General features: G+C 46.5%; 2 protein-coding genes across 4 annotated transcripts in view; both read right to left on the bottom strand.

Annotated features, from left to right (window-relative positions):
* The window catches only part of Il16 (interleukin 16), a 99,201-nt gene extending 92,920 nt beyond the window's left edge, over positions 1–6,281 (bottom strand). The window contains exons 1-3 of one of the 2 annotated variants that reach the window (XM_050153933.1): positions 6,231–6,281; positions 6,032–6,094; positions 4,577–4,730 (exon numbers count right to left, since the gene is read on the bottom strand). In XM_050153933.1, coding sequence (XP_050009890.1) covers positions 4,577–4,640 — 64 coding nt within the window. In that variant the 5' untranslated portion in view covers positions 4,641–4,730; positions 6,032–6,094; positions 6,231–6,281. Of the gene's footprint in view, positions 1–4,576; positions 4,731–6,031; positions 6,095–6,230 lie in introns of those variants that run through there. The other variant, XM_050153932.1, reaches the window with a different exon arrangement.
* A 9,631-nt stretch (positions 6,282–15,912) lies between these two features.
* Positions 15,913–26,739, bottom strand: part of Cfap161 (cilia and flagella associated protein 161) — an 11,275-nt gene continuing 448 nt past the window's right edge. The window contains exons 2-7 of one of the 2 annotated variants that reach the window (XM_050154119.1): positions 26,229–26,318; positions 25,470–25,705; positions 23,502–23,592; positions 19,019–19,177; positions 17,472–17,545; positions 15,913–16,462 (exon numbers count right to left, since the gene is read on the bottom strand). In XM_050154119.1, the coding sequence (XP_050010076.1) occupies positions 16,270–16,462; positions 17,472–17,545; positions 19,019–19,177; positions 23,502–23,592; positions 25,470–25,705; positions 26,229–26,318 (843 nt within the window). In that variant the 3' untranslated portion in view covers positions 15,913–16,269. The remainder of the gene's footprint in view (positions 16,463–17,471; positions 17,546–19,018; positions 19,178–23,501; positions 23,593–25,469; positions 25,706–26,228; positions 26,319–26,739) is intronic. The other variant, XM_050154120.1, reaches the window with a different exon arrangement.

The following is a 26,739-nucleotide window of genomic DNA, read 5'->3' as shown; positions in this document are numbered from 1 at the left end:
TAGAACTAGAGGATAAGGACCTGTTGCTGAAGACACCACGCACCTTGGTTGTAAGATACAGAGAAAGCAAGCTAAAACTGAGCTGGGAAGTTCCCGCTAGCTCTCTTTCAAAGTGCTAGAAGATGTTCCGCAGGCTCCTAACAGAGAAAGGGTATCAGTGGTCTTACCCAGCTGTGAACTTTACGAACCAAAACAAACCAAATGGCCAAGTAAAATTGGCTCACCTGTACAATAGGGGCACAGATGTTACCGAGGTAGCTAACTCTCTATGCCTAAATCTGAGCCCTGCTCCTCAGGAGGGAACCCATGTCTGGTACTCCAATCCTTGTTAAAAACCAATGTCCAGGGAGGCCATAGGCCCAAGTGGGGACCTTGCTATTGCCATTTAAATAAACCGACACAGCATCAAACTGCCTTCTATATCTCAATATTTATACTTGTATTTAAAAGCTATCTTCAGCTTAGAAAAGTCTCTCTTTTCAGTGAACAGCAGTGACTCCAGAGACTCATGGCCGCCCAAGAGAGTGAGAAAAAGTGATGGCTGAGGACTCAGCTCCAAATGAGGTATTGCATAATCCCCTAAGACTCTGGGACTAGTTCACAAGAGGCAGCAGAAAACATGTCTCCAGATGATAGATGAAAGACAGCAAAATGGCGTCCTCTCAGCTCACGCAACCAATACAATCATTAACTCGCACTGGTTTCAGTTGCTTTCACTGGGGCTCACCCGGTCAACAATCAGTCATAGAAAGGGAGAGGCTTATAGGCCCCTTACTGCCAAGTAGTTAGCTATTGATAGATTCTAAAAGAAGGGGTGCCATTGTCATCCACGTGTATCTATTGCTTTGCCCATTCAGCTCCATACCCATGCTCACACAAACAATCCTGGTTGAACTCGGTGGGTCAAAATCTAAATTAATAAACATGATCATGTGAAAAAGATTTGTAGGGAAGGTGGGCTCAAGGTGATTATGTGAAAAGGATTTGTAGGGAAGGTGGGCTAGACAGGGCTAGCAGAGCGGTGGGAGAAGGTGGGGGTGAGAGCAGTCAGCATGCAGTAAGCTCACGTGTGAAGTGGTCAAGGAACAAGTTTAACTTTCAGAACATCCAAACTTGCACAACAGATCCAAGGCCGCCGCCTTTAGCGAGTCCCCGTATCAGCCAGCTGCTATCCACTCCATATCCAGGCTCTAGCCATGCTGACTCTGGACTCATTGCTCCCAGCTTGCTGTCCTCCCTCCTTCATGCTTCTGTGACCTGCCTTCGCCTCCACTTTTCCTCACTCACGTTCTGAGTTTCAGCTCAGGGATTGCTACCCTGAAACCTCCTGTCATTGCCCCCCCCCCCACCAGGGTGATCATGCCCCTTTCCCATGCTGTGTAAGGCTCTGCATATTCCTGGTGCCATGCTTGTCCTACCCATCTGCAAGCCCTGCTTCTCCTCTGGACTGCGAAGACACTGAGAGCAACACTGCTGCCCTAGGCTTCACGTCGCCTTAAATAACACAGTGTCTGCTATACAGCAGGAAGCCCAGTGTTTCTGCGCCAATATGGTGTCATGATTGAGTGGCTGGGTTCTAGTTACTAAGATGCTAATGACAGGGAGAATATCCGAGAGGAGAAGGACCATGGTGACTTCCATTTGGACAGAGTTCGGAACATCTGTGAGCCACAGAAAACAGAGACACCCAGTGTATGCGCAGATGCAGGAACCGGACATGAGGAGAGAGACCTGAACTAGGACTAGGAAGTTAGCAGATTGATCATAGAAGCCAGGCATGGTGATATATGCCTTTAATTGTGAGGCAGAGGCTAGGTGGATCTCTGTCAGTTCAAGGAGTTTGAGGCCAGCTTGGTCTACATAGTGAGTTCCAGGACAGTCAGAGCTACAAAACAGAGAGAACCTGTCTCAAAAAGCAATATATGTTAAATTAATTAAATATATTATATTTATACATATATACATATACATATATATATATATATATGTAGGAATAGTAATGGACCTTAAAAATGCCAGCACTCAATGGGTCACAATCTGGCCAGAGGAAAAAGTGTGGTGAGGTCGTGGACATCTATAATCCCAGTACTTGGGAGGTGGAACAGGAGAACCAGGAGTTCTGGGGACTGGCCTCAGTTACACAGCAAGCTTGAGGTAAACTAGGCTACCTCATGAGACTGTACCTCAAAACAAAGAAAAAGAAAGAAAATTAAAAGCTCCAATACAGAAACTAATAAAAGGGAGAGTCCATTATACATCTTAAGTTTTCGTGGGCTTTATTTGAAATAGGAGAAGAAAGGGAGGGAGGGATGGAGGGAGGAAGGAGGAGGGAGGGAGAGAGAAGAAGGAAGAAAAAGAAAGAGAAAAAGAAAATAAACTTCAAGAACCAAGAACCTTTGGCAAAAATAAATGCCTTTGGCCTCCTGAATACTTTGGCAGAAGAACTAGCTTTCAACAGCCTGTTGAATTAAATGGATTCCGTTCCTAAGGATCTAAGGAGAAATGTTTTGGGGTGCACAGAGGACATAGCAAATTGGTAAATCTGTTCGGTGACTTCACCCATGTCCCCAACCTAGTGCTAATTTGTACAGCCCAGAGTCCATTTCCCATCATTCAAAATTGCTGTGTATTTGAACGGAAATATAATCCATGTGTTCATGATTCATTCGCTCTTTATGTAACCAAATGTTGGGCTGTAGCTGTTTGATGTCCAGGAGGCCATCTGAACACTCTTTGCAGCCAGGGTCATAGACTGCCAAGGAAATTAGGAGGGGAGAAATCTTGGCCAGCCTCCTCCAAAACCAGAGGCAGGCAGTCAGCTGGGAGACAAGAAATCCATTCTCCCAGCCACGTTCTCACCCTCAGATTCCAGATACTGGAGATACTAGACGAGCCACGCCAACCAACAGGCGATGCCAGGAAACCCACTATCATCTATCTAACCCGTCATCGTGTACATGATGTCCAATTTGGATACTTTATAGAGAGCTTTCGTGGTAACGTTTCGCTTATCACATCCTAAGGACAAACCTGCTAACACAGAACTGGATCAAAGGGGAGAAACAAGATGTTAGGATACATTTCAGAGAAGCAATATGTGCTTCCCTCCCCAGAGGGAAGAGCGGGCTCGTCTTTCCCACAAAAGCATTCCAAAGCATGGCGCACAAGCAGTAAGTCAAGCCAATGGAATAGTATGAGGTTATTAAAATGATCGTCTCATGCCGGGTGGTTGTGGCGCGTGCCTTTAATTCCAGCACTTGGGAGGCGGAGCCAGGTGGATCTCTGTGAGTTCAAAGCCAGCCTGGTCTACAGAGTGAGTTCCAGGATCGCCAAGGATACACAGAAAAACCCTGTGTAGAAAAAAATTAAATACCATGGATGGATGGATAGATAGATAGATAGATAGATAGATAGATAGATAGATAGAATTATCTTCTCAGATTATCTTATACAGTGTAGCAAAATAGTCACAATTTAAGTATGAAATTCTATTACTTAATATAAAAATAATATATAAGTAGATGCTGATTCTTTCAATTATGACATGTGATGTTTATTGTATTAGTCAATCCTTCCAAAGAGGTGACTCAGGAAACCAGGCTGTCCCCACCTTGTTTCTGACATCTCAATGTAATTCCAAAGCAGAAAGAGAGCGTGGAGAATTCCACTAGAGTGTAGGTAGCCATTGGTGAACGGCCCATGCTCCAGTAAATCCTACCACTCAGGGTTCATACAAGCAACGCTAATTAAACTCAGTGGTTCAGTGAGTGTGGGAAGGGGACGTGGGAGCAATGGGCAATGGTCTACCTAAACAAATTATAGATGTGTGAGATTGTCGAAGAATAAGGAAGACATAGAAGAAAGGTTTCTATAAAATATCTTTATCAGTCTTGTGAGAGTGGCATTATGGACCCAAACACTACTTAAAGATCCCGCCACCTCTCAGCACGGCTACACCGGGAATAAAATCCCACTATGAGGGGCTGGAGAGTTGACTCCAGCGTGAAGAGCCTTGTTGCTATTGCAGAGGCCTCAAGGGCAGTTCCCAGCACCCATGTTGGGTCGCTCACATCTGTAACTCCAGCTCCAGGAGACCGGACTCCCTCCTTTTGCCTCCAAGAACACTGCACTTAAATGCAAAAACTTGCACTCAGACATACACACAATTAGTTTTTAATCAATTAAAATTTTCAATGTAAGTTTTGTGAGCATAAACCATACTCACCCACCAATCACAAATTGATCCCAGCATTCGCCGACTTCACACTAGACACTGAATATCCACATAGAGTCTGATGTGAGCGTGGCAGTGGCTAGCTGGGGCCCATCAACACCATGAGGCACTGAAAATTAGCAAAGTTTACCTCATTTTCCTGTTTTCCACAGTGGCCATTGATTCCTGTTTAATCAGAACACTACAAGTCAACAGGTAACAGTTGCTTTGGGAGTATGATCCTTAAATCTGGCCCTCTGCAATCTACTTTCTCTGAGTAGATGGACCTCCAGGATCATATGGTGGGGGGGGGGGGCGGGGGTCCTTCCCCTGCTTGAGTGGTCTCCACTCTATGAAACTTACCAGTTCCGCTCAAGGGTCCTCTCCCATCCCCAGTCTTCACACGCCTTTTGGTTCTTTGCAACATTTGGACTTGGTAACTTATTTGAAGACAAGTGCCTTTCTCCTTTGCATTTCTGTTTCCATTATTTTCCTAGATGGCCCAAGTCTCACACTGCTGGCAGAAGAGAAAAGAGACGACAGAGAGCCCAGCGAAGCAAGGAAGTGACGGAAACCACTAACCTTAGGACATACATAGGAGTTGGGCATCTTCGGTCCTGTTGCTGATTTCCCTGCTGGTTTTCTGATACCACATTTCCCTGACTTGTCAAACCCTGGTTCAGAGAGTCAATTTCATGATATAATCAATAAACTAAAGAAAAACACTTTTGGTCTCAGGGGCAGAGAGACTGGAGCCTAGCGCTGGTCCCTCTGGTAATGAGCAGGATAAGGAATTCGTGAAAGAAGAAAAAAAAAACCCTTGTAATCTATTGATCTTGATATCTAAGCTGGATTCACCTCTCAGACACAGTCTCAATGGGATCCTGCCTATGTAGCCTGGCAACAGCCCAGGTAAAGGAAACCCAAGCTCCGGCAAGATTAGAAACAGCCCTCGACTTCCCCAAAGTGGGCTGAGCTGATCTTCATTTCCGAGAGACACGAAAGTTACTGCTTATTGGAGAAGGTTTGGCTGAGCGCTTCCTAGAGAAGGTCCCTGCTACAGCGACAAAGGGGGTCTATCCTTGAAGGCAGCCCCAATACCACTGAGGACCAAAGTGAAGCCAAGCCAAATAGGGAACTGTAGGAAAGGTTTTACCAGCCGGGCAGTGGCAGCACACGCCTTTAATCCCAGCACTCAGGAGGCAGAGGCAGGCGGATCTCTGTGAGTTTGAGGCCAGCCTGGTCTACAAGAGCTAGTTCCAGGACAGACTCCAAAAGCTTCAGAGAAACCCTGTCTCAAAAAACCAGAAAGAAAGAAAGAAAGAAAGAAAGAAAGAAAGAAAGAAAGAAAGAAAGAAAGAAAGAAAGAAAGAAAGAAAGAAAACAAAGAAAAAAGAAAACAAATTATTTACCAATACCTGTGAGGCTGCTCCCTGGAAGATGAGGACCTTGGACTAAGCCACCGTGGATGGATCCTCTCCTTCAACAAGAGCTGGGAGGGGGAGGGGAGCCACAGCAACCCTGTGTGCCTCTACCGTGCCAAGTAATATAACAACAAGGAAGGAATTCTGGGATCATGTAAATTGGTAACTGGACCCGATGGCCTCCTTGGGAACACTTGGAAGGAGGTAGCAAAAGACAATCCTTGTTGCTGTTATTGCGTTTACGTAAGGCCGTAATTAGAGGCAAGCCAGGGTGTCAAGAGAACGCTGGTGGTGGCTATGTCCCTGTGCCACCTCCAGAAAGAGTGAGGTGTGCCCCTCTACCTCAAACTACTTGAAAGGGGCACCAAAGAAGCACTTAGTGTAACTGGCTTACCTTCTCAGCTCTTGTTTCTCACGTGAGGAGACTCAGGGCTGGTGCTCACTCCCAGTGGAAAGACTGAAGAGAGAAAGAAACAAGGGATGGTTGAGTTGCCGCTTTGATGATGAAAGAAGAAAAAGGAAGGAGGAAACGAGCAAGAAAGTGGAGTGACTTGCATTGGTCTTCTGCGAAATACGATGATCAGAGAACTTACCGGGTCTCCTGATCTCTTCTCCTTTCCCCAAGCTCCAACTCTCAAACATCAGAAACCGCAGTGGGTGAGATGTGGGAACAGATAGATACAGCAGGGACTCAGGCCAAAGCTCAAATTCAACCCTGAGTTTAGAAAAAAAAAAAAAAAACTGAGACAGCCTCTTATGTCTCCCAGACAGAATTCAATGTCGTGATCCTCCTGCACCAGCTGCCTGAGGAGCTATAATTCTGGGCTAAACATTACATTTTAATTGCTAGAGTAAGTCTATGTTGAAGTGTTTAGGAGCATAAAGTAGTCAAAAGTCACTTTACTGAGGGAACAACCATCTTGAAAATTCATTCCTTGCTTGCTCCACCTTGAGCTAAACAAGGAGACAGACAGGAGAGTAAAAAGCGTTAGACAGAAAGAGGCTGATTGTCCATGTCATGCAGATCCCAGTGGGTCTTCCTCCTGAACTCCTGAGACCCCACCCTCCCTGAAGACTTTCTCTTCATCCAGCTGTGTTACAAGGAATACAAAGCAGAAAGCTGACATCCTCGAGCAACCCACAAGTGAGATTTGGAGAAACAGATCCACCGCAGGCTGGCACATCCTGCCTCTCAGGTTTCACAGTAAGGTAGCCAGCTACCCCCAGTGTCTCCTTCTTAGTCAGGTACTTTTTATTAACGCCTTTCTCCCTTGCTTCTGATCACCCCCCATATAAAGGGTCAAGGTCACTTTCTCCTTTTTTCATGCCCCAGTCGGCCTCCAACATCTCCCATCTGTATCCGTTGCTGGCAGCCAGTCTCTCCTGCTGATATACATACCCTACAATGCTGCCCTTCCAGAGGAAGCCAGGGAAGTATGACAGGATGTAGAACCCAGAGACCTCCTCTGCTACTCTCTCGCCCTGCCCTGAAAGAGGTCATATCTGAACTCCTTCTCCCCATCCCTCCAGCCCCCAAACTCTGGACCCTGGCAACTCAGCAAGGGTGGTGCTGCTTCCTGCCCGTCTGTTTGGAAGCACATTCAGGAGACAAGACAGGTGTTTGGCAGATGTTCAACCTCGTTCCCTTCAGCCAACAATAATACACCAGAGACTGCGCAAGGAGGGAAGGGGGAGGGGGTTGCCCAACAGTGAGGACAGCCACTTGAAGCACCATCTCTGTCCCTCTAGAGTGGGGAGAAGGGAGGACATCCATGCGCTGAGCAACTCCGTACGCTGAGTGTTCACGGCATCGCATGCGCAGTGCAGGATTCTGGAAGGACCCTGGGTGAGTCAGTCTGGTACATCAGCTACCCCGGTGAATACACACCCTGGTCCCCAGGAAGCCTGCAGGAGCTGCGGGCATCTGAGTGGCCTAAAACACAGCCCAAGGTCTGCTGCCAAACACACAGGGCAACTCGAATGACTTCTCCACCAGAGCTATTTCCCCAGTGTTGATCGGGATAAGTCTCCAGACAACTTCTTCTGGCTGTCCAGTTTTAGTGGACAGGCTGCCTCTAAAAACTATCCATCTAAGCCTGAGTAATACGTCAGGGAAACAGTTTCCAGATACACCCAAACAGCACTTATATTCTCTCCTTTTTTTAAAGATTGGTTAAAGTATTAAAAGATATTTAAATCACAAGGAGGCTATGAATGTAGTTCAGCTCACAGCAGTCAAGAGGCGTGGGATTCAACCCCCAAAGCCACAAAACAGGAAGAAACAAAAGCTTAATTGTCAAATACTACAAATATTTTATATAAGATGCACAAGGTGACAGCTTGAGAGACGCCACTCAGGCTGAACATTGGATGCTTCTAGAACTCTCTTTCAGAAGGCTCATCTTTTAAAAACCGTAGACACACATCCTGCGTCAGTCTCTCATTTTTCTTAGGAGATACAATAAATACTTATAGTGATGCTCAGTATCTTTGGCGACCAGGAAAATGAAAATCAGAACATTAAACCCCATCTCATTCTGCCTGGGAATGGCTATTTGAAAAATAAGAAGCTCGCGGAGATGTGGGGTATGTGGGGTAGAGGAACTTTTCTACTTTATACTCTTCTAGTGAGCATGTAAGTGTAGCCACTGTGCAAACAACAGGGAACTTCCTCCTAAAACAATGTTACTACCAGAGCCAGAGGGGTGGGGCACACCAGGAGAACTCCGCCTAGACAATCAACTAAGCAAAACTTGAAGGGGCTTGCAGAGGTTGAAGCAACAAACACAGCCCCTGTATGGGACTGAGCTAGGACTTCTGCATATATGTGTATACCTTATGGTTGTGTAGCTCAGTGTTTGTACCGGCTGGTTTTGTGCCTCAGCTGAGGAAATGCCTTCCAGATGGATCTCAAGGAGGAAGCATTTCATCATCTAGTGATCAATGCCGGAGGGCCCAGCCCACGGTGGGTGGTGCCATCCCTGGGCTGCAGGTCCTGGGTTCTCTAACATGGGCTGAGCAAGTCGGGGGAAGCAAGCCAGTAAGCGTCACCCTCCATGACCTCTGCATCAGCTCCTGCCTCCAGGAGTCTGCCCTGTTTCAGTTCCTGTCCCGACTTCCTTTGGTGATGAACAGCAATGCTGAGGTGTAAGTCAAATACACCCTTTCCTCCCCAACTTGAGTTTTGGTCATGATGTGTCTTCGCAGCCATAGAAACCCTACCTACAGCAATGTTCTTGTGGGGCTCCTAGCAGTGGGGATAGAGGGCTGTCTGACTCTTTCATCTGCACTTAGGGCCCTTTTCCTCCTACTGGATTGCCACATCCACCTTGGATAGGACAGTTTGTGCCCAGTCTTATTGCATCCTGTTAGGCCATGTTCAGTGAATATCCATGGGAAGCCTGCTTTTTTCTTTTTTTCTTTTTCTTTTTTGGAAGGGAAACAGAAGAGGAGTTGATCTGGGGTAGAGGAGAGAGGTGGGGCAAAGGAGAAAAAGCAGGAGAGGAAACTGCAGTTGGGATGTAATACAAGAGAGAAGAATAAAAGTTAAAATAAGATTATTTAAGATTTAGAAAAAAAATATAGCTACCACATGAACGGGACTGTACACCCTCTAAGTATGCACAGGAAGGAACCAAAGTCAGCATAGAACAGGGACACCTGAACACTGATAGCTATTGCTGGGGCCGTCGCATAGCCACGCCATGGTGTTAACCTACGTGCACTGAAATAGGTGAATGGCAAAGGCAGGGGAGAACACTTTAAGTCCAGAGGTAGTATTGACTATGCAATGAATTCCAGGCCAGCCCTGCTATACAGCTAGCTGACTCAAAGACAGGACGTAAAATAGAACCACTGAAAGGAAGGGAGGGAGGGGGAGAGAAGGAGAAAGAGGAAGGAGGAAAGGGGGTAGAGAGATGACCCCGTAGTTAAGAACACTAGCTGCTCTCCAGAGGACTTGGATTTGATTCCCAGCAGCTCAAAACCATCTGACAACCTCATCTGATCTCTATGGGCAACAAACACACACATGTGGTGCAAAGACATGCATGGGCAAAACGTGTAAAAACCAAGGAATTCTGTTCTACACGTGTACTATGATCTATACGGTACTAGGCCTGTGGCTCCCATGCCGCTACAGGTTGGTACTCGAGCTGGGAACCAGACTTGAGACTTAAAAACACACAGAGAGAGAGAGAGAGACAGGGACACGGGTTATCCTGATACAAGAATGCCAATGCCCACTTTATTGTGCTCAGGGGCAGCTTATACAGGGATCCTTAGCCACGCCCAGCTCTCGGGATCTATCAGCTGCAGGCCTCATCAGTCTGCCATCAAGGTCTCGTGCTCAGAGCAGCTACAGGCACAGGTGTTTTGCTCAGTTCACTCCAGCAGGCAAAGGGTGTCAGGCAGGCAAAGAAAGTCAGGGAGCTACAGCTCCCAACAAAAACGCCCATACACAGAAGATTAAAATAAAGGAAAACCAAACAAGGCACAGTCTATACACACAAGAGTGTGTTGCTAGTAAGGAAGAATGAACCAAAATATGATGTCTGCTGCCTGTCTACCAGCACTCAGTAAACTGAGGCACGAGTTCAAAGCCAGCCTAAGACACAGCGAGAAGATCCTACCCCAGAAGACAAAGAGAATGAAATTATTCCATTGACTAGAAGATACATGGAACTGGAGACCATTATGTTAATAGAAATCTCAGAAACACAAAAGACAGTTTTTTTTCCGTATGTGTGGAGGATGTGTGGTGACCTCAATGTTGAGAGACTGGAACTGAAAAGGGCTTGGAGGCTGGGAGGGGAGGAGAGAACACACTGGAAGATAGGAACGGGAGCATGGACACACTTTAACAAGGTAAACGCATGCCCGGAAATATGGTGAAGCTTACTAATTTGGGCAGTTAACTAGTTAGCATATGCTAATGATTAAAAGAAAAAAGAAAGTCCATCCTTTCATTATAATTCAAGAAATTGCACGATTAATTAAAATTAAATATTGTCAGCATTATTTTCCAAATTTTTCCACTAATGGTTTTTAAAGCAGCCACACACCCAAGTGTTTTGAGTTATGTAAGCGGCCATTAGCAGTCTAAGACTCACCAAGCTGCACGAGGCTTCACGGCGTCTGAAATGAGCGGCCAAAAAAAAGACACAGGATTATTTGGCGTGCACGGGAAGTGGGTCTGCTGAGCTGCAGAAGACACGGGAGGAATGCCAATGTTTGAGTTTGTTCTTTAACAAATCAAAATTCTGCTTGGTACTATGATTCTTTTTGCATTTAGAAAATAACTACGGGGGCTTTATTGTGAGGTATCTCAAAAAATAAATACACACATACATACTATCACGGTGCCATTCAAGAAAATTACAAGTTACAGTTGAATGCCGGAGAGCCGAGGGCTTTCATTGCAGCCTTCCCAAGCCAAGGATATTACCAACTATATAAAAACTGGATGCGTGTGTAGCAAAAATATATGTAGAAACAAATTGATGTCTTTCATGCTCTCTAGCTCTGCCAGTTCTTTCCAAAGAGAAACCCTGCCTTGAAAAACCAAGTATCAATCGATTAGATTAATTAATTGAAAATTAATTGAAAAAAAAATGAACCTCGGAGCATGTATATATAGGGCTTGCTCCCGGGCTCATTGCGCTCAGAGCATGTCGGCACTCATGCCGAGCCCCTGGGAACCGCCCTGCTCTCCTCTGCTCCTTCGACACTTCACATGCGAGATCTCCCTGAGCACAACTTTCTGGGTTCATCTCCATTGTCACAAATGGCACTTCTGGTACCGCCAGGTTTTCCTGACAGGATCAGTGCTCAGGTCTCCGCCCTACCCCATGGCCGCTTCACCTTTAGTCTCTGCGGCCCCGGAGCAGACTTTAAGCTGAACTTGTTTTTCAGCCTCTCTTCTTACTGCCTCTCTCTCGCCAATCCATGGCCCTGCAGGCACGGGTCTTCCCAGCAGCTCTGGTGATGTCGAGCTCCAGTTCCCCTCAAACAGCTCCGTGTGAACACTGGCCACCTCCCACATGAGTGAGCATGGAGGATCGTAGCATCCCTTTGAGCTTCCTTTCAGAATTAGCGCCCATACCCATAGTTCCACTGTGCCCACTGGGCACAGTTATGCACCGTAAGCATTCAGCAGCCTGCTTTGCCCTCTGTCAGGAGCAGGGCACATTTGCAGCAGGTCTCAGGGCAGAACTTGAATGCACATCCAGAGACACATCCTAGAATACACCTCGGCATTTCCAAGTTCCAGTATTAGTCATCGGGTCAATCTCAGGCTCGCTAAGAGGCAACAGAGTTAGATGATAGAGTGCTCTGGGCCGAAATCCAGGCTGCCGAACTCCCTCCTTACTGGTCATGTGACACAGACTCTACTAACCTATCCTGTGGATTCCCTGTCCTGTAGATTTCAGATAATGCTGGTACCTATCTCGTAGGCTGTGAGGATTGCACGGCTTGCCATGTTCAGACTACAAAAGGCCCAGTACATAGCAAGTGATCAATAAATGTTTGGTGATGGCCTTGGCAATGATGCTCCACACAGAGGACAGACAGGGTCCTCCGTTCCCTGCCTTCAGAGAGCCTACAGTTCAGCACAGCAGATGGCCAAAGAAACCGCATTTTCACCCACAGCAGAAGTTGGTGGTGAGAAACACCAGTTCACAGGCGATGCCTCCCCACATCCTAAGCCTCCATTTACTACATAATGAGGCAACAGCAGTGAGTGGCAACAATATGAGCCGAGCCATGTGCTGAACGGGGACAACAGATGGCAAAAGCATGCACGTATGCATGCATGCATGCATGCATGCTGCTTCTCTAAGAAGCCTCTACATAGGGATATATGTAGAAGAGAAAGGAATACTAAAACTTGGATTTTGCAGGACTAGAGATATGGTTCGGCCATCCACAGCGCTTACGTGCTTGCAGAAGATGTGGGTTCAGCCTCGGTACCACCCAGCTAACGACCATCTGGAACTCAGCTCTAAGGGATTTGATTGATGTCCTGTTCTGGCCTCTGAGGGCATTGCACACACGTGGAGCACATACACACGTACAGGCAAAACTAAAAAAATATTTTTAAAAGAACACTAAAGTAAAAATAAATAAAATTAGCCTCAGAAGGCAGCATGCAAGATAAGCAAGATCACCCCAAGACCAGACAGCACTGGGAGCTGGTGGTGGTAGATGGCGGGCAATCTTGCATAACCTTTCCCAGTCTACAATGATATGATAGGGATGGGTTACATTATAGACTATGGTAAAGAGGTGCCCTGACACCTCCCATAGCCTCTTAATGGGGCGCTTTTCATAATTCTCTCCCTCTTAAAACATTCATTTTTGAAGCTGGGAAGTCCCACATTATTTGACATTAAGCCTAACTAGTCCTTTCTTGGAATTGACATGTTAACGTTATTAATATTGACCTCTTGTGGCCACCGTAGGCAACTGCATGCCAAATCGGAAGCGATGCCTGTCTGCCAGACTGCAAGCCACTCCTGACCGGACTCCTGGTTCTGCTCTTCAAAGTACTTAGCTGTTACAAGCTGATCAGGCCCTACCTCCAAGTAACTGCATCTCGGAGGACCCGCCTCTGGCTCCCCCGAAGCGTTGTGAATCCCTTTCCCGGCTGAGGCTCTTTCCCCTTCGGTACATTGCCAGGTGAGGCCATTGGCCCCTGCAGGCTCTGACGCCCCCGCGCGGCTCTGCCAGGCCAGGGCTGCTGCTCAGGCTGTTTTCCTTAGAATGCGGTTTAGAAAAGCTTCTTTGGTCCTTGAGTGTTTGTTTGGCTTGGATTTTTGTTTTTTTATAATCCAGTTCAAACCTTCCACGCTAGTCTTCAAGCAGGATGGGTGTCGTTTCCTTTTGATTTGTAAGAGTTTATCTAGCGACCAGCTGTTTGCTGTGCACAGGACTCGGGCCTAGTAACTCAGCCAGGCTCTCATGGGGGCAATAACTGAATTTATACTGCATGATCATCAAATATGTAAGTGGAACTACATAGTTATTTCTTCGAAAAAAAAACTCTAGATGAATTTAATAGTGAAAAAGGTGTTTCTAATTTTGCCTTTGGTGAAGAAAAAAACACTCCCCAGAAACCCACCAATCAGATCTGCAATCTGCACTTCAGGCCTTGGGCAACTTTCTCACACGTGTGATTCCAGAGTCACAGATGACCTCCCCCTCTCTCCTCCTCCTCCCTGCTCTCCCTCCTCTTCCCCTCCATCTGTGGGTAGAAACAGATGAACTTACAGAGTGGTGCTTACCCGTATCATTTCTTCCTGCAGCCCTGTGGGGTGGGGGGAGGACTTGGAGCTAGAAAGTGACCAAACCTCGTCTCGGGGATTATCTTATGTTCCTACTGCTGGAAGCTAAGGTCCCACTCAGTCCTGAACTTGGATTTGCTACCAGTGACCAAGGAAGGACGGGCGATACTGATACTGAGGAATGGGTGACCCAGGTAACAGGCTCAGTTCTGAAGTTCACCTGTTCTTTTAGTGACAGACATGAGAGGCACAGGATTCATTTGTATCCGCCATTCCCCAGTTCTGGGCCTTCAAACCGATGGATCTCTGTATGCTAGTCAAGTACTCTCTATTACTGAGCTGTACTTCCAAGCCCAGGATTTTCTCTTTACACACACACACACACATACACACACACACACACACACACACACACACGAATGGTGGTAGGGATTAACATGCCCTTGTGATGGGAGTGAAAATGGGGCAGAATCGACTACTATGTTTGCATATGGTTTTGGCTATTACAGAATGTCTTCCCCAGATAGGCAGGTGGAGCAACTCTACCTGTCTGGCTTTTGCCCTTGGAGACCTATAAGCATATGTTACCCTCCTCTCCGAAGACAGTGACTCTATCTTAAAATAAACTAGCAAGCTTTTTAAAAATACTGCTTCTGTAGGCTGCAGAGATGACTCAGAATTAAAGAGCACTTTCTGCTCTTCGAGAGGTTCCATTCCCAGTACGCACCTGGTTGCCAACAACGATCTTGAACTCCCGTACCAGGGGATCTGATGCCCTCTTCTGTCCTTCGTGGGTGATGCACGCATGTGATGTACAGACATACCTATAAACACCCATACACATAAAATAAAAACAACCTTTAAAGTTTAATACTTTAATATGGAAATTGGAACTCTACCCAAAGTAAACCAAATGAGGCTCTCCTAAGATGTGCCCAAGCTTGCACACTTTAAAGCCTTACCCCAGAAACTGTGGTTTGGTAGAAGGAAGTACGGCCTGGACACGGCTCTTGCCAAAAGTCTCCGGGTGCTCGAGTACATAGCCAGGTTGGCACCTGCTGACAAAGGCCTTTTCTGGCCACCTCAAGGAACTATTACTTTCTTGTCTAGGTCCTTGTCTATGGGGCTTCTCTCGAAGCCCATGGACTGTCTGAGAGTCCCTGATGAAACTCATTGTCCAGGTTGAACCCAGTGTTGACTCAAGATGTCTATTTAGGGTTCTGACATTAGTGACTATAATTGTTCCCCAGGGTGGCTCCAGCACAGAGACAGGCTAGTCAGCCTTTGGTGCCAATGCCTGCTTCTTGAAGCGTGCTCGAGCCCAAGTTCACCTACATAAAACCTACTGTAACCTACTTTCTACAACTCAATGTGTATTTGGGGAGAGCTATTTATCCTAATATCTTACATCAAAGGCAGAATGAGTAGCTGAACAAATAAACAGAAGCATATACATTCATTCTGCCCAGACTTTTCCTTTTTCATTTTTTTTTAATTATGTGTATTAGTATGTTGGGGGGGGGGTGCGTGTGAGGGCAATGCCTGAGCAGGCCAGAAGAGGGCACCAGTCCTCCTGGAGCTGGAGGTACAGGAAGTTGTCAGCCACCTGACATGGACGCTGAGAACCGAGCAGAATTCACATTTAACCCCTCAGCCATCTCTCCAGCCCCATTGCTGGGACCTTCGTTACCCCGTGGCTGACATCATGATTTAGTCAGTTTCAAAAATTCACTACCGGTAAAGGGATTGATTCTGCAGTGTGATTATAAAATCATAGGTCCCCCGTTGAGCAGAGGACCTGACATCCCAGGTTGGAGGCTGAGACAAAAGTAGGATGTTTTTCAGAACACAGTGATGCCATGGCTGTAATCCCAGAACTCGGGGTGCAGAGGTCGGGGATTTTAATCTCAAGGCAAAGCTACAGCTCAGAACCACACCTTGTTCCACATGGAAGAAAACTGGGGGAGAAACAGCAATGCCAAAACATCCATAAACTTCTGACATCCTTTATTACATAAACACAGCTTTGGAAAGGAGCATAGGCTTTGCAGGGTCTGCTAAGCAAGGGGCTCCGAGTGGGGGTACTGAGCTCGCCACAATTAGGATATCAACAAAAGCTGATCTAACTTCAAATACTGTTGTTTTCAGACACCATTTACTCCCTACACAGCAAGGCCATCACTAATTCAATACATTTAATATGATATTTCTTTTAATACCGTGTTCCTGGAGTTTTGCACCCTATTGAAAAACTGCTTGGGACACAACCAAGATTGTTCATTTCTTTTTAAGACCTACAGTTGCTGAGAGCAGGGCCCGAGAGGCCACATGTGTGCCTGGTGTGTCACTATGTGCTGATGCCCATGGCCTGCTCCACAGCACGGGTGTCGTCTGTGGGAGGTGCGGGGAGGTCCAGCATGGTGGTCGCCGTGTTCCTGGGATTCCCAGTAACCAGCATCCAGTGGTTCTTGGGTTTTTCAACTCTGTGTGAATCCAGATGTGTGTGAGCTGCAACCTCAACTTCCTTCCCAAAATAGGTCCTGGAGCACAAAAGAATGGATTTCAGTTAGAAACTCAACGACAGCGTTCATCCCTCCTAGGAAATCCCTCTTGGACCAGACCACTCTGCAAGGCCCAGGAGAGCCCCTAAAATGTACCTTTGCAGGAATATTTCCCCCCTGTTCTCAGAGGTTTAGGCACATGGGGTCCCTTTATAGCCAGCATCCTCCCATCAGGGAAGACTTTACTGAATAGCAGCATCAAAGTTCTGCACAAAGCATCATAATTCATAATTATGACATTTAAAAGTATCAGTTACAATTCCAGTCAATAGATGATGTGTGGGCCGTGTAGGTATCTCTTTACAAAGTTTTTCTCAAATAAAATACATTAAGTTTTTTTAGTGTTAAAAAGAAGTATTTGTGCCAGGGGTGGTGGCACATGCCTTTAATCCCAGCACTCGGGAGACAGGCAGACAAATCTCTGTGAGTTTGAGGCCAGCCTGGTCTACAGAGCAAGTTCCAGGACAGGATCCAAAGATACACAGAGAAACCCTGTCTCAAATAAATAAATAAAAATAAGTATTTGCAAAACCAAGTCTTTTGGATTTTAAATTTAGACCAATCAAGATTTCAGGTGATAAACGTATGGCCCACCCTGAATTTAAACTAAATTTTGTCTTTTGACTGCCTTCATAAACTTGGTAACCCCTTTCTGAATTATAAAATATGTCACTTGACAAAAATAAGGCATTTGATGTGCCAACTGAGTGGTTATCTTTGTATCACAGAGCAGAAATATTCAAATAACGTTGAGCAGGAACAAGGATTTTCACATATTTGACTTGTCTAGTATGCTTAACACTAACTGAAAACAAAAATTGGCCTTAACTTTTAAATAATTTTCATGAACAATGTCATTGTTCTTAATTCAGCACCTAAAAACCTTCACTTTGCATGACTAGACACAGACGTCTAGTCAAACGTCTCTGCTTTTACGTGCACAACCTGAGCCCACTATGACATTCTCTTACACCCAGCAGTATGGTACCTTAGGGGGAGATGCCGATGGGCGGCCAAGGCTCGGTTTGTGTGGCGATGATAGAGGACAAGTTTTTCATTTGCCTTACAGGATAGGAAAAGAGAACCATCAGAATTCTGTACAATTTCCTGGAAGCAAGAATCTAGAAAATATTACCATTCATTTCAATGTAGTACATATATAACCTACAAGGCTGGGGAACCATGATGGGCTTCGTGAGATGCACCATGGTAGATATCTACAGGGAAGAATAATTATTCAAAGTCATATGTAAGAAGATTTTTAACAACGTGAAACATGGCTGATGCTATTAAGCACACACACACACACACACACACACACACACGTATATATTCAGCAGTTCCTAATGCCGTCCTAGGAATGCCAAGCAAGGAGAGGATGGCTACCCAGAAAATTCTGCCAAGCTTCCTTCGCTGTGGATAAGGTGACCATCCTCCACCCTGTACAACTTGGAGGGAGCCTCCAGAAACTGGGGTCCCCTGCCAGAACTTAAGAAATGGACCCACTGTGTAGGGCAGATTCAGAGGAACCTGGGACTGTAGCCCCTCCCATGGGCAATCCTATAAAACTGCTGATGCCCCATGCTAGGATGCATGCAGTGAGTCCTAAAATCCCTCCCTCTCCTATAACAGATGCCCCCCTTGGATATGTAGGAAAGCCTTGGGTTGGAGAGGCAGAGGCAGCAAGCTTGCTCTGTGCCCATAGCAACCTCCCCAAAGGATCATGTCTCGTGCTCCGTCACACTTGGTCCAGAGGCCAAAACAAGAGTGATCAGGGACTGTGCCTACCTAGGTAGCCACTTGCTGCCTCCTCCCTTCCCTCGGCTTCCCAGGATCTTTCAAGATGAGAACTTAAGTCAAGCAAAGTGGTGCTGTTTAGATACTTGGAAAGAAGGAGAGTCTTGGGCCAGCCTGGGCTACAGAGTGAAGAAAAAAGGGAGTGGGAAGGGAGAAGGGAGGAGGGGAGGAGAGAGAGGGAGGGAGGGGAAGGAAGGAAAGAAAGGAGAGCAGAAGAGAAGCAAGTGGAGGGGGACAGGAGGAACGAGGGGACAGGGATAGAGGAAGAAAAGAGAGGGAGAGGAGGGAAAGGAGAAAAGAGGGGAGGAGAAAGAAAAAAAGAGGGAGGGGATGGGATTAATGGAGGAAGGGAGAGAGAGGAGGAGAGAGGGAGGCCTGTGCAGATTAGGTTGCCAAGCGCGTTGCATGCAGGGATCTCTACAGAGCTATGGTGGGAGTGCCCAGGGACCCTGGGTCTTTGGTACTCTTTGTGTAGCGATTCTAATCTGCAGCCACCAGGGTTCAGAGACAGGAATTCAAAGCACTGCCTCAGAACAACCCAGTGCTGTCCACATTTAAGTTACAAAACTTAAAGAAAAAGAACTCTTCCTGCGGTTGAAGTGACAGTGAGCCTCCGCCTGAGGGCCAGGTGTGAGCCTCCGCCTGAGGGCCAGGTGTGAGCCTCCGCCTGAGGGCCAGGTGTGAGCCCCAGCCCTTTCTCTCACAGACCTGTGCCTGTGCCCCACGTGCCAAGCTCACCCTGACTGGGAAGCCTTCATATTCCAGGCGCAGCTGGGGGTCGAGGAAGGTAGCCTGCCAGCAGTTCAGGTGAGAGTTCTCATCAGTCAGAGTCACCTCCTGGAGCCAGGACTTCTTAGAGGACTTCAGAAGGGTTCTGTGGTCACTCGATAAATAGAGCTGGAAAGGGCGCATGAGCAGAGTCACCACTATGGAGAAAGCCGGGGAATGGGCAACCAGAGGGACTGTGCAGCAAGCAGGCACGAAAGCAGCTTCTAGAACCCTGTCTCCCTCCCTCTTCCTGTATCCCTCCCCCCCTTCTCTTTCCTGTGATGGTTTAGATGAGCCTGGTCCCCATGCTCTTATGCTTGAAGACTTGGGTCCGCAGTTGGTGGACTGTTTGGGAAGGGTTAGGAGGTGTGTGTATGACCTTATTGGAAGAGGAGCCTCACCAGGGGTGGGTGGGCTTCGAGGTTTCAGAAGTCCATGCCATTCCCAGTTAGCTTTCTCTCTTTCTGCTTCCTACTTAAAGAGCAGATATGAGCCCTCAGCTCCTCTTCGAGCACCATCTCTGCCTAACTGACGCCATTCCGCCTGCCAGGATGGTCATGGACTCTTAACACTGGAACCATGAACGTCCAAATTAAATGCTTTTTTTTTTCCTGTCGCCTTGGTCGTGGTGTTTTGTCTCAGCAACAGAAAATAAAACATTTTTCCATACTCCATTTCCTGCTCCCCTAACTCTTTCAAAACATGGGACCTGGCTCTGTATCCGACGCGCTATAAATAACATTACCGAAACCAGGCGCCTGAGATGAAGCGCTCTTCAGCCTGGGCTCATCACAGCCTGCACTGGCTCCTGACTTTCTAGTGACCCTGACCATCTGGAGTCCTTGCTTCTATTGGGAATAGAGCTTAGACGCATGGCTACCCTTGTCAAGAGCCATCCCATCCAGCCAGAAGTTCAGAATGTTCTCTTTGTTAGCTCTTTGCTTGTTCGCCTTCACCTTGAACATGAAGGTGGTTTGTCTTTTAAACAAGGTTTTAGTGTGTTCAAAAAAATTAGATTTATTTTATTTTATACACGAGTGTTTCGTCAACGTTTATGGCATGTGTATATACGTATATGCAGAAGGCTTCAGGTCCTCTGGAACTGGTTGGGAGCCACCGTGTGCACGCTGAGGAATGAAGCTGGGTTTTCTACGAAAGCAACAAGTGCTCTTAGCCATTGAGCCATTTCCTTGGCCCTTTTTGCATGCTTTATTATCTACTAAGCTGTGTTTGAGGTTCAATGAGGAAGGCATGAGCAAGCTATAATCCTCTGTGCATTTTCTACCCAGCGAGAGGGGTGACGGGCTGTGGATAAGAGAGGTATCCTGCTACCCTCTGGATGTTGACTGTCCCCCATATGACTGCTGATTCCCAAGGTGGCATCAGTGGGATACGAGGCCTAGAGAGAGGATCTCCTATGCTTAGAGGTGTTCCTCAGAAGACAGATCAGACCGATGAGGCCCGAACCATGGCTGGCATTGAGAACGAAAAGATGGCTGATGTGTACTCCGGAGAGAGAGAGAGAATGAACTGGACCTGGATGGAAAGGAGCTTTGCTGAAAAGCCGACAGGAGGGAACAACACTATCAAGACCAGTGCTCCGACCGTGTGAGGTGAGTCACAAAACCTGACCAAGAGCTGACATGCCTTCTTGAGAGAATTGGAGAGACACCTGACAGGAGTCAAACCTCCAAAGCTGTGAATAAAGAAAGCACTTAGTTTTACAGTGCCAGCCAAACACAAAGTGGCTTTTCCCTGCACAGGCCGAGGGACTGGAAAAGATGATTACTGCATTTAGCTCCAAGATTAATTCCTAATGGAAGCCAGACAAAGGGAGAGAAAGGAGGGGAACAGATCTGTCAACGTGCATTACAATACTGTGTAATTACAACACTGTCGCCCTAGAGTAAAAATAGAAGACTTCAGTGGATCAAGATAGAACATTCAGGAAGAGCATGTGGTGAGGAGGATAATTTAATATGTGCCTAAGGAAGCACCGGGTGTCAGGAGGAAGAATTATTCGAGAGCTAACACGTGAGATGGATGATCATTTGGGGAACTTGGGGGCAAAACCTTTTGCCAAAATAAGTCTCAAGTGTATTAAAGAACAAATGTAAACAAATGTCAAACTGTAAACATCTAGAAAGTAATACTTATCCTCCTTCTTATCAGATCCCTAACAGACTAAACCTTAAAAGCTATGCAGGGGCTAAGGAGACGACTCCGTGAGTAAGACCCTGTCTCAAACAAGGCAAAACGTGAAAACTGACTCCTAAATGGTGTCCTAGGCACACAGTCACACACACGCACGTGCACACGCCCCCTCCACGCACACACAAAAAAAATAGTTTCAAAGGAAAACTGATAGAAGTATTTCAAAAATACAATTCAAACAACTATGATTTAAAATGAGGAATGAAATAGCAGTAACAAATATGCAAAATTTAATTATCCACCCAAAGGGCAGAGAGGTAAACCCCTGTCAATACAGAGACAAAGACTTCGTGGTTCCCAGGGAAAAATAATAAGGATGGTAAAGACAGGGAGGAGAAGTGAGGACATAGGAGGGGGAAGGGCAGAAGTTCAGGGATGGAACCAGGTACTGCGACATTTACACGTCCTTTCCTGTTTGTCCAGAAGATTAGCAAAGATTTAAATTACGCTGTTTTACCCGGGCGTTGGTAGCGCACGCCTTTAATCCCAGCACTCGGGAGGCAGAGGCAGGGGGATCTCTGCGAGTTCGAGACCAACCTGGTCTACAGAGCTAGTTCCAGGACAGGCACCAAAGCCACAGAGAAACCCTGTCTCGAAAAACAAAAACAAAAAAAAATTATGCTGTTTGCAATGCTTAATGCCTTTTGCTTTTATTGTTGCTGAGGGTACAGATTGGCCCAATCAATTAAAGAAGTGGTTTTATGTTACCTTTAAAAAGAAACGGAAAAAAAAAAAGAAAAAGAAAAAAACAGGATCTCACTCTGAAACACAGGCTGACCTGGAATTTGTGGCAATCCCCCTGCTTCAGCACTCCAAGTGCTGAAAATTTAGGTGTGTGTTACTATATCCAGCTTTCAATACTTCTATTTGTATTCGCATTCTTGATATCAGTAATTCTAGGCCAAAAGAAAAAAAATCTGTTCTGGAGAAAGACTCACTAACCATGGTTTGAGGGGCGTGAGCTTTAAGCATTTACACACCTACACACATGAAACCCTATACGGGATAGAAACTAGAGTAACAAATTCAGTTAGGCATGGTGGCACACACATGTTTAATCACAGAACTCAGAAGGCTAAGGCAAGAAGATCGCTAGTTCAAGGCCAGCCCTGGGCTGAATAGTAAGACCACCAGAAGAAGAAAGCAAAGGAGACTGCCCAAAGACAGACTAAGGACTGGGTCACTCTGACACGGCCGCACAATAATTTATCATAATAAGGAATAATATATATTCCTTAAACATAACTGTTAAGGAGAGCTTTGAAAACAGCGAAGTAGAAAGAAGCTGGGTACTCATTATGGTCACAGCCGAGTTGTGTGCTTTGAAGAAGACACATAGGAAAGCACCAATCGAAGACGACAGATGCTGGTGTGCACATCTCTGGGTGCTATGCCCCTGCCTCAACGACCTATGCTTCATTTCTGTATCTAAACTCAGGCTGCTGATGGACACCTATGCATGGCATAGTTTGACTGGCACCATCGGTTTGGCTTAGTGCTTACCAAAAGGACTGATGTTATGTCGGACAACACTGGGATTTCCTGCTCATGTCCTTTGTCTCATTTGCTGTCTGATAAGATACAGTTTGCAAGGGGGAGGGCTTACTGGGGCTCACAGTTTCGGGAATGAGTCTCTCGTGGTAGGGAAGGCTTGGCAACAGGGACAGCTGTGGCTGTGCCTATGGGGCCACCGATTACATCCCAACAGTCCAAGGAGCGGAGAGATTGGGCCTGAACCAGAAAGAGCTATAAGGCCTTTCCCCCACTGCCAATCACTTCCTCCAGCTGGTCCCCAACTCTCAAAAGAGCCCCGCCCATTGGGAACTCAGTGTCCAAACACTGGAGCCTATGGGAAGGGGAGGACTTTTCACACTCAAACCATAACAATGCCCACGGTCCTAGCTCTGCCATTTAAAGCTGAATGCCTAGTTCCCGGTGTTCTTATGTCAGGGATGCATGTGAAAACAATGGAGTCACCATGTGTGAAGCAATTGCGGTATTGCCTGGCGCAGTGCTCCAACTTTATGAGTCACCGACTCAAATGGTTAATTTACACAAATCCCCATTACAGAGCTTGCATGGGAAACTCAAGCGTGAGTTTATCTGGTTCTTTCTATTGTCTGTTTGGTTCTGTCCACTCTACGTCCCAGGTGAGTCTCAGACTCACAGCAATCCTCCAGCCTCCACCTCTCAAGGGCTGGGTTTACAGGTGTGAGTCATGGCACACAGGAAGACTCACCGTCTTGCATTCCAGGCCGGCAGCTATTCCGAGGCAGAAGCTCTGCCCGTATCTAAGGACTTGGCCCACAGCACTCCTGTCTGAGCTGTCACTGGAGGGGTAGAGCAAGGGGAGAGAGTGAGGACTGTACCTTCCCATCATTCCCTCACATTTCTTAGGGCATCTATTCAAATGCTGTACTCAATTAAATAACAAAAGTTCCTCTCTGGTCTGCTTGGCTTGCCAGGCAAAGACCTCAGAGATCGGAGATGATGTCAAGAGACCCTGACAAGAATCACCATTCTGGACCCCAATATCTATTTTTGCAACATTACTTAAAATACTCTTAATCACCAACTATAAGTTTTTTTTCTTTTTTCTTGTATTTTTCTACTCATGTCTTTATTTGAGAAGTGCACGGTTTTGTTTTTTGGTGTTTTGAGACAGTCTGACACTGAAGCCCAGGCTGACATGGAACTTGGAGGAATCCTCCTGCCTCAGCCTCCTGGGAGAGCTGGAGTTACAGCTGTAAACCACCATAGCCAGCTATAAAGGGTCCTTCGTTTTAGCCTCAACATCCAGCTAGCCTGAGCTCGTTATTACCTGCTCTGCCCCACAGATCAAACCCAGAGTCTCCCTGCTCTGTAGCCTTTGATTGGAGTAGACTAAGCTTGTCATGTCAGCGTATGACAAGAACTTCATATCATGTGTGCTGACGTTTTTAGACACACCAAAGTGATACCTCTGCAGGCATTTAATACAATCTTCCCTCGTCATCTTCCCGGGACCGAAATGGTCCTCGACTTTAAGTTGTTTTACCGCAAACCACCTGTACTTAAGAAAAATTAAATGAAGGGTGCAGGAGGATGCAAGGCTCTGTTCTTGTCACTGAAGGATTGCCACAGTCTTCAATCAAAGTCAAAACGGTAGTTTGAGTTGTGATTGTACGTCTCTAAGGATCTCATTGATCATTTCCAAAACCTCAGGTCAATTTTGGTAGACGACTGGTTTGAAGAGAGGAAAACCCATCTCGTGTAGCCTTTTATTACATGACATATTTTTGTTGCGAAGCTAGCAAGAGCCATGGAAACTCTCTTGTGAGCACAAAGCATCCTGCAACATTGTTTGGAAATTCCTTCTTTACTTCCAGGCAGAATGTAAGTTCAAGTCTCTGGATCTGACCACGTGTTGCGGGAGGTCCTTCCGCCCCTCCAACCAATAGCTGCTGTGATACCAGCCCATTGGGGCGTGGTCTCTCTCCCTTTAAAAAAGCGGCTATTTCCTCTGCTCGCTCTCTTCACTTCCTGCTCCGCCGGAGACTAGACTCCCTTCTGGTTGTGCAGATGGCTGTTGTCTGGGACGGTGATCTGTAAGTTTTCCCCTTTAAATAAATAACACCCTATTAATCATAACTCCAAACTGGTGTGGCCTTGTTCGTGACTTACGCCTTCAGACCACCATAAAGCAAACATTTTGAACTGAACACAATTAGCTAATTAACCTGTTGTCTTCGGCAATGGGCATGTAAAGGGTCCTCAGCAATGTTTCTCAAGTAAGCAAGCAAGATGAGACGTCAGAAAATGTCCCATAACCTTTGCCTGCAACCGTTATTACCTGATACCAGTGTGTGTGTGTCTGTGTCCATGTGTGTATTCGTCCATTTTTCTGTGTGTTTGTCTGTATGTATTTGTGTACGTGCACAGTGGTATTCCTCAGGTGCTGTTCACCTTTTTAAAAAGTGTCTCATTTGGCCTGAAATTCAGTAAGTAAGCTAGGCTGGCTAACCAGTAAGGCTCAGAGATCTGCATGGCTCTTCCTGCCCAGTGCTGGAATTACAAAAGTGAGTGTCACCACACTAGGCTTTTTTAAATGGGGTTTCTAGGAATCCAGCTCAGGTCCTCACATGTATGAGGGAAACTAATGTCTCATCTCAGATTTTTAGCTACAAATCCAAGTGGATACTGTGATGCCCTGAATGAGAGTCTATACCTCAAAATGGTGAAGGTGTTCCTGCCCGTCGGGACGGTGGTCTGGACGGCACTCACGCCACAGGGCACTTCCAACTCATCGCATAGCTGGGCTTTAACTTCATCTGGGCTCACACACAGGCACATGTCCCCTTCCAGAAACATGCCAGCCTCCTCCCCCCGGGCGTGGTCAGGGTTCACAAGGATCACTTTATCGCCGTAGTGGACAAAGCCATCTTGGGATATTGAAAGCTCCATCTACAAGTTTTAAAAGGAATTTTCCAGTAAGCCAACCAATTCCTTAGCTGCTGAGACCGAGGTCCCTCCCAAGGGTACCTCCTTTCTTTCTCAGACTGGCACCATTTCAATAAGGCCCTCCCCCTCCTTCTCTCCCTCCCTCGGATCCTTAGTATCCTTCCCTTCCACAGGGTCAAGCAAGTTCCCGATGACCCTAAACAAGGTCAAGCGAAGCTGTTGGAATTCACATAGGTTGGTTCCATTATAAATTCTCTCAACCCAACATTGTCGAGCTGCAACTAGAAGGTACTTTATTTGGGCAAGCATTAATCCATCCTTAGATGCAAACACAAGTAAACATAATTAAGGGGAGACTTTCCGTTATGTTTCTAAAACCTTGGAGAACTTTTCAAAAACTGTGCTTTTCGGATTAATTTTCTTTTTTAGGTTTTCAAAATGGCTAGTTGTTTTCTAGACGTTTTCCTTGCTTAACTCACACTTAATTTGACAGCAGTTTGAAACTGGCGTTAGAATTTGAGATTACCGGTCTCAAGAGGTTCTTTTTCAGCCTTCTGTTTCTCTGGATAAGAAGTTCTCCCTTCTCCCTTTTCTCTAGGAAGTCTCTCATGCGCTCCTGGGGATGCAAAGACAGGGTAAAGGGAAGCCCAGGGCAGGGCTTGCAGAGCACACGTCCTGGTAGCTTTTCCTTCAGAAGCATCTCAAATTCAAAGACAGTTTGAAAACACAAAGGGGAAATGTGATCCTGACAAAGATGGCAGAAATGTCCTCATGGCGGAGTGCTTAGAAAACCCTGAGAAGAAAAATGCGTGGAGAAGAAAAAAGAGGGTCGCTATGCTTATCCCGTCCACAGACACTCAGGAGTGGTATTTGGAGGCCAGCAATCTCTACCAGGGTCCTCCTGACTGTGTGGTGAACATGTAGAAAGCCTAGGCAGGTGGACTTCTGTGAGTTTGAGGCCAGCCTGGTCTACAAGAGCTAGTCCAGGACAGGCTCCAAAGCTATAGAGAAACCCTGTCTGGGGGGGGGGGGGGGGG

Source organism: Alexandromys fortis, unplaced genomic scaffold, assembly GCF_014885135.2.
Source record: "Alexandromys fortis isolate MF-2015 unplaced genomic scaffold, M_Fortis_MF-2015_v1.1 scaffold_86, whole genome shotgun sequence".
Lineage (NCBI taxonomy): Eukaryota > Metazoa > Chordata > Mammalia > Rodentia > Cricetidae > Alexandromys > Alexandromys fortis.
Note: the sequence above shows the minus strand (reverse complement) of the source record. Positions and strands in the feature narration are given on the sequence as shown.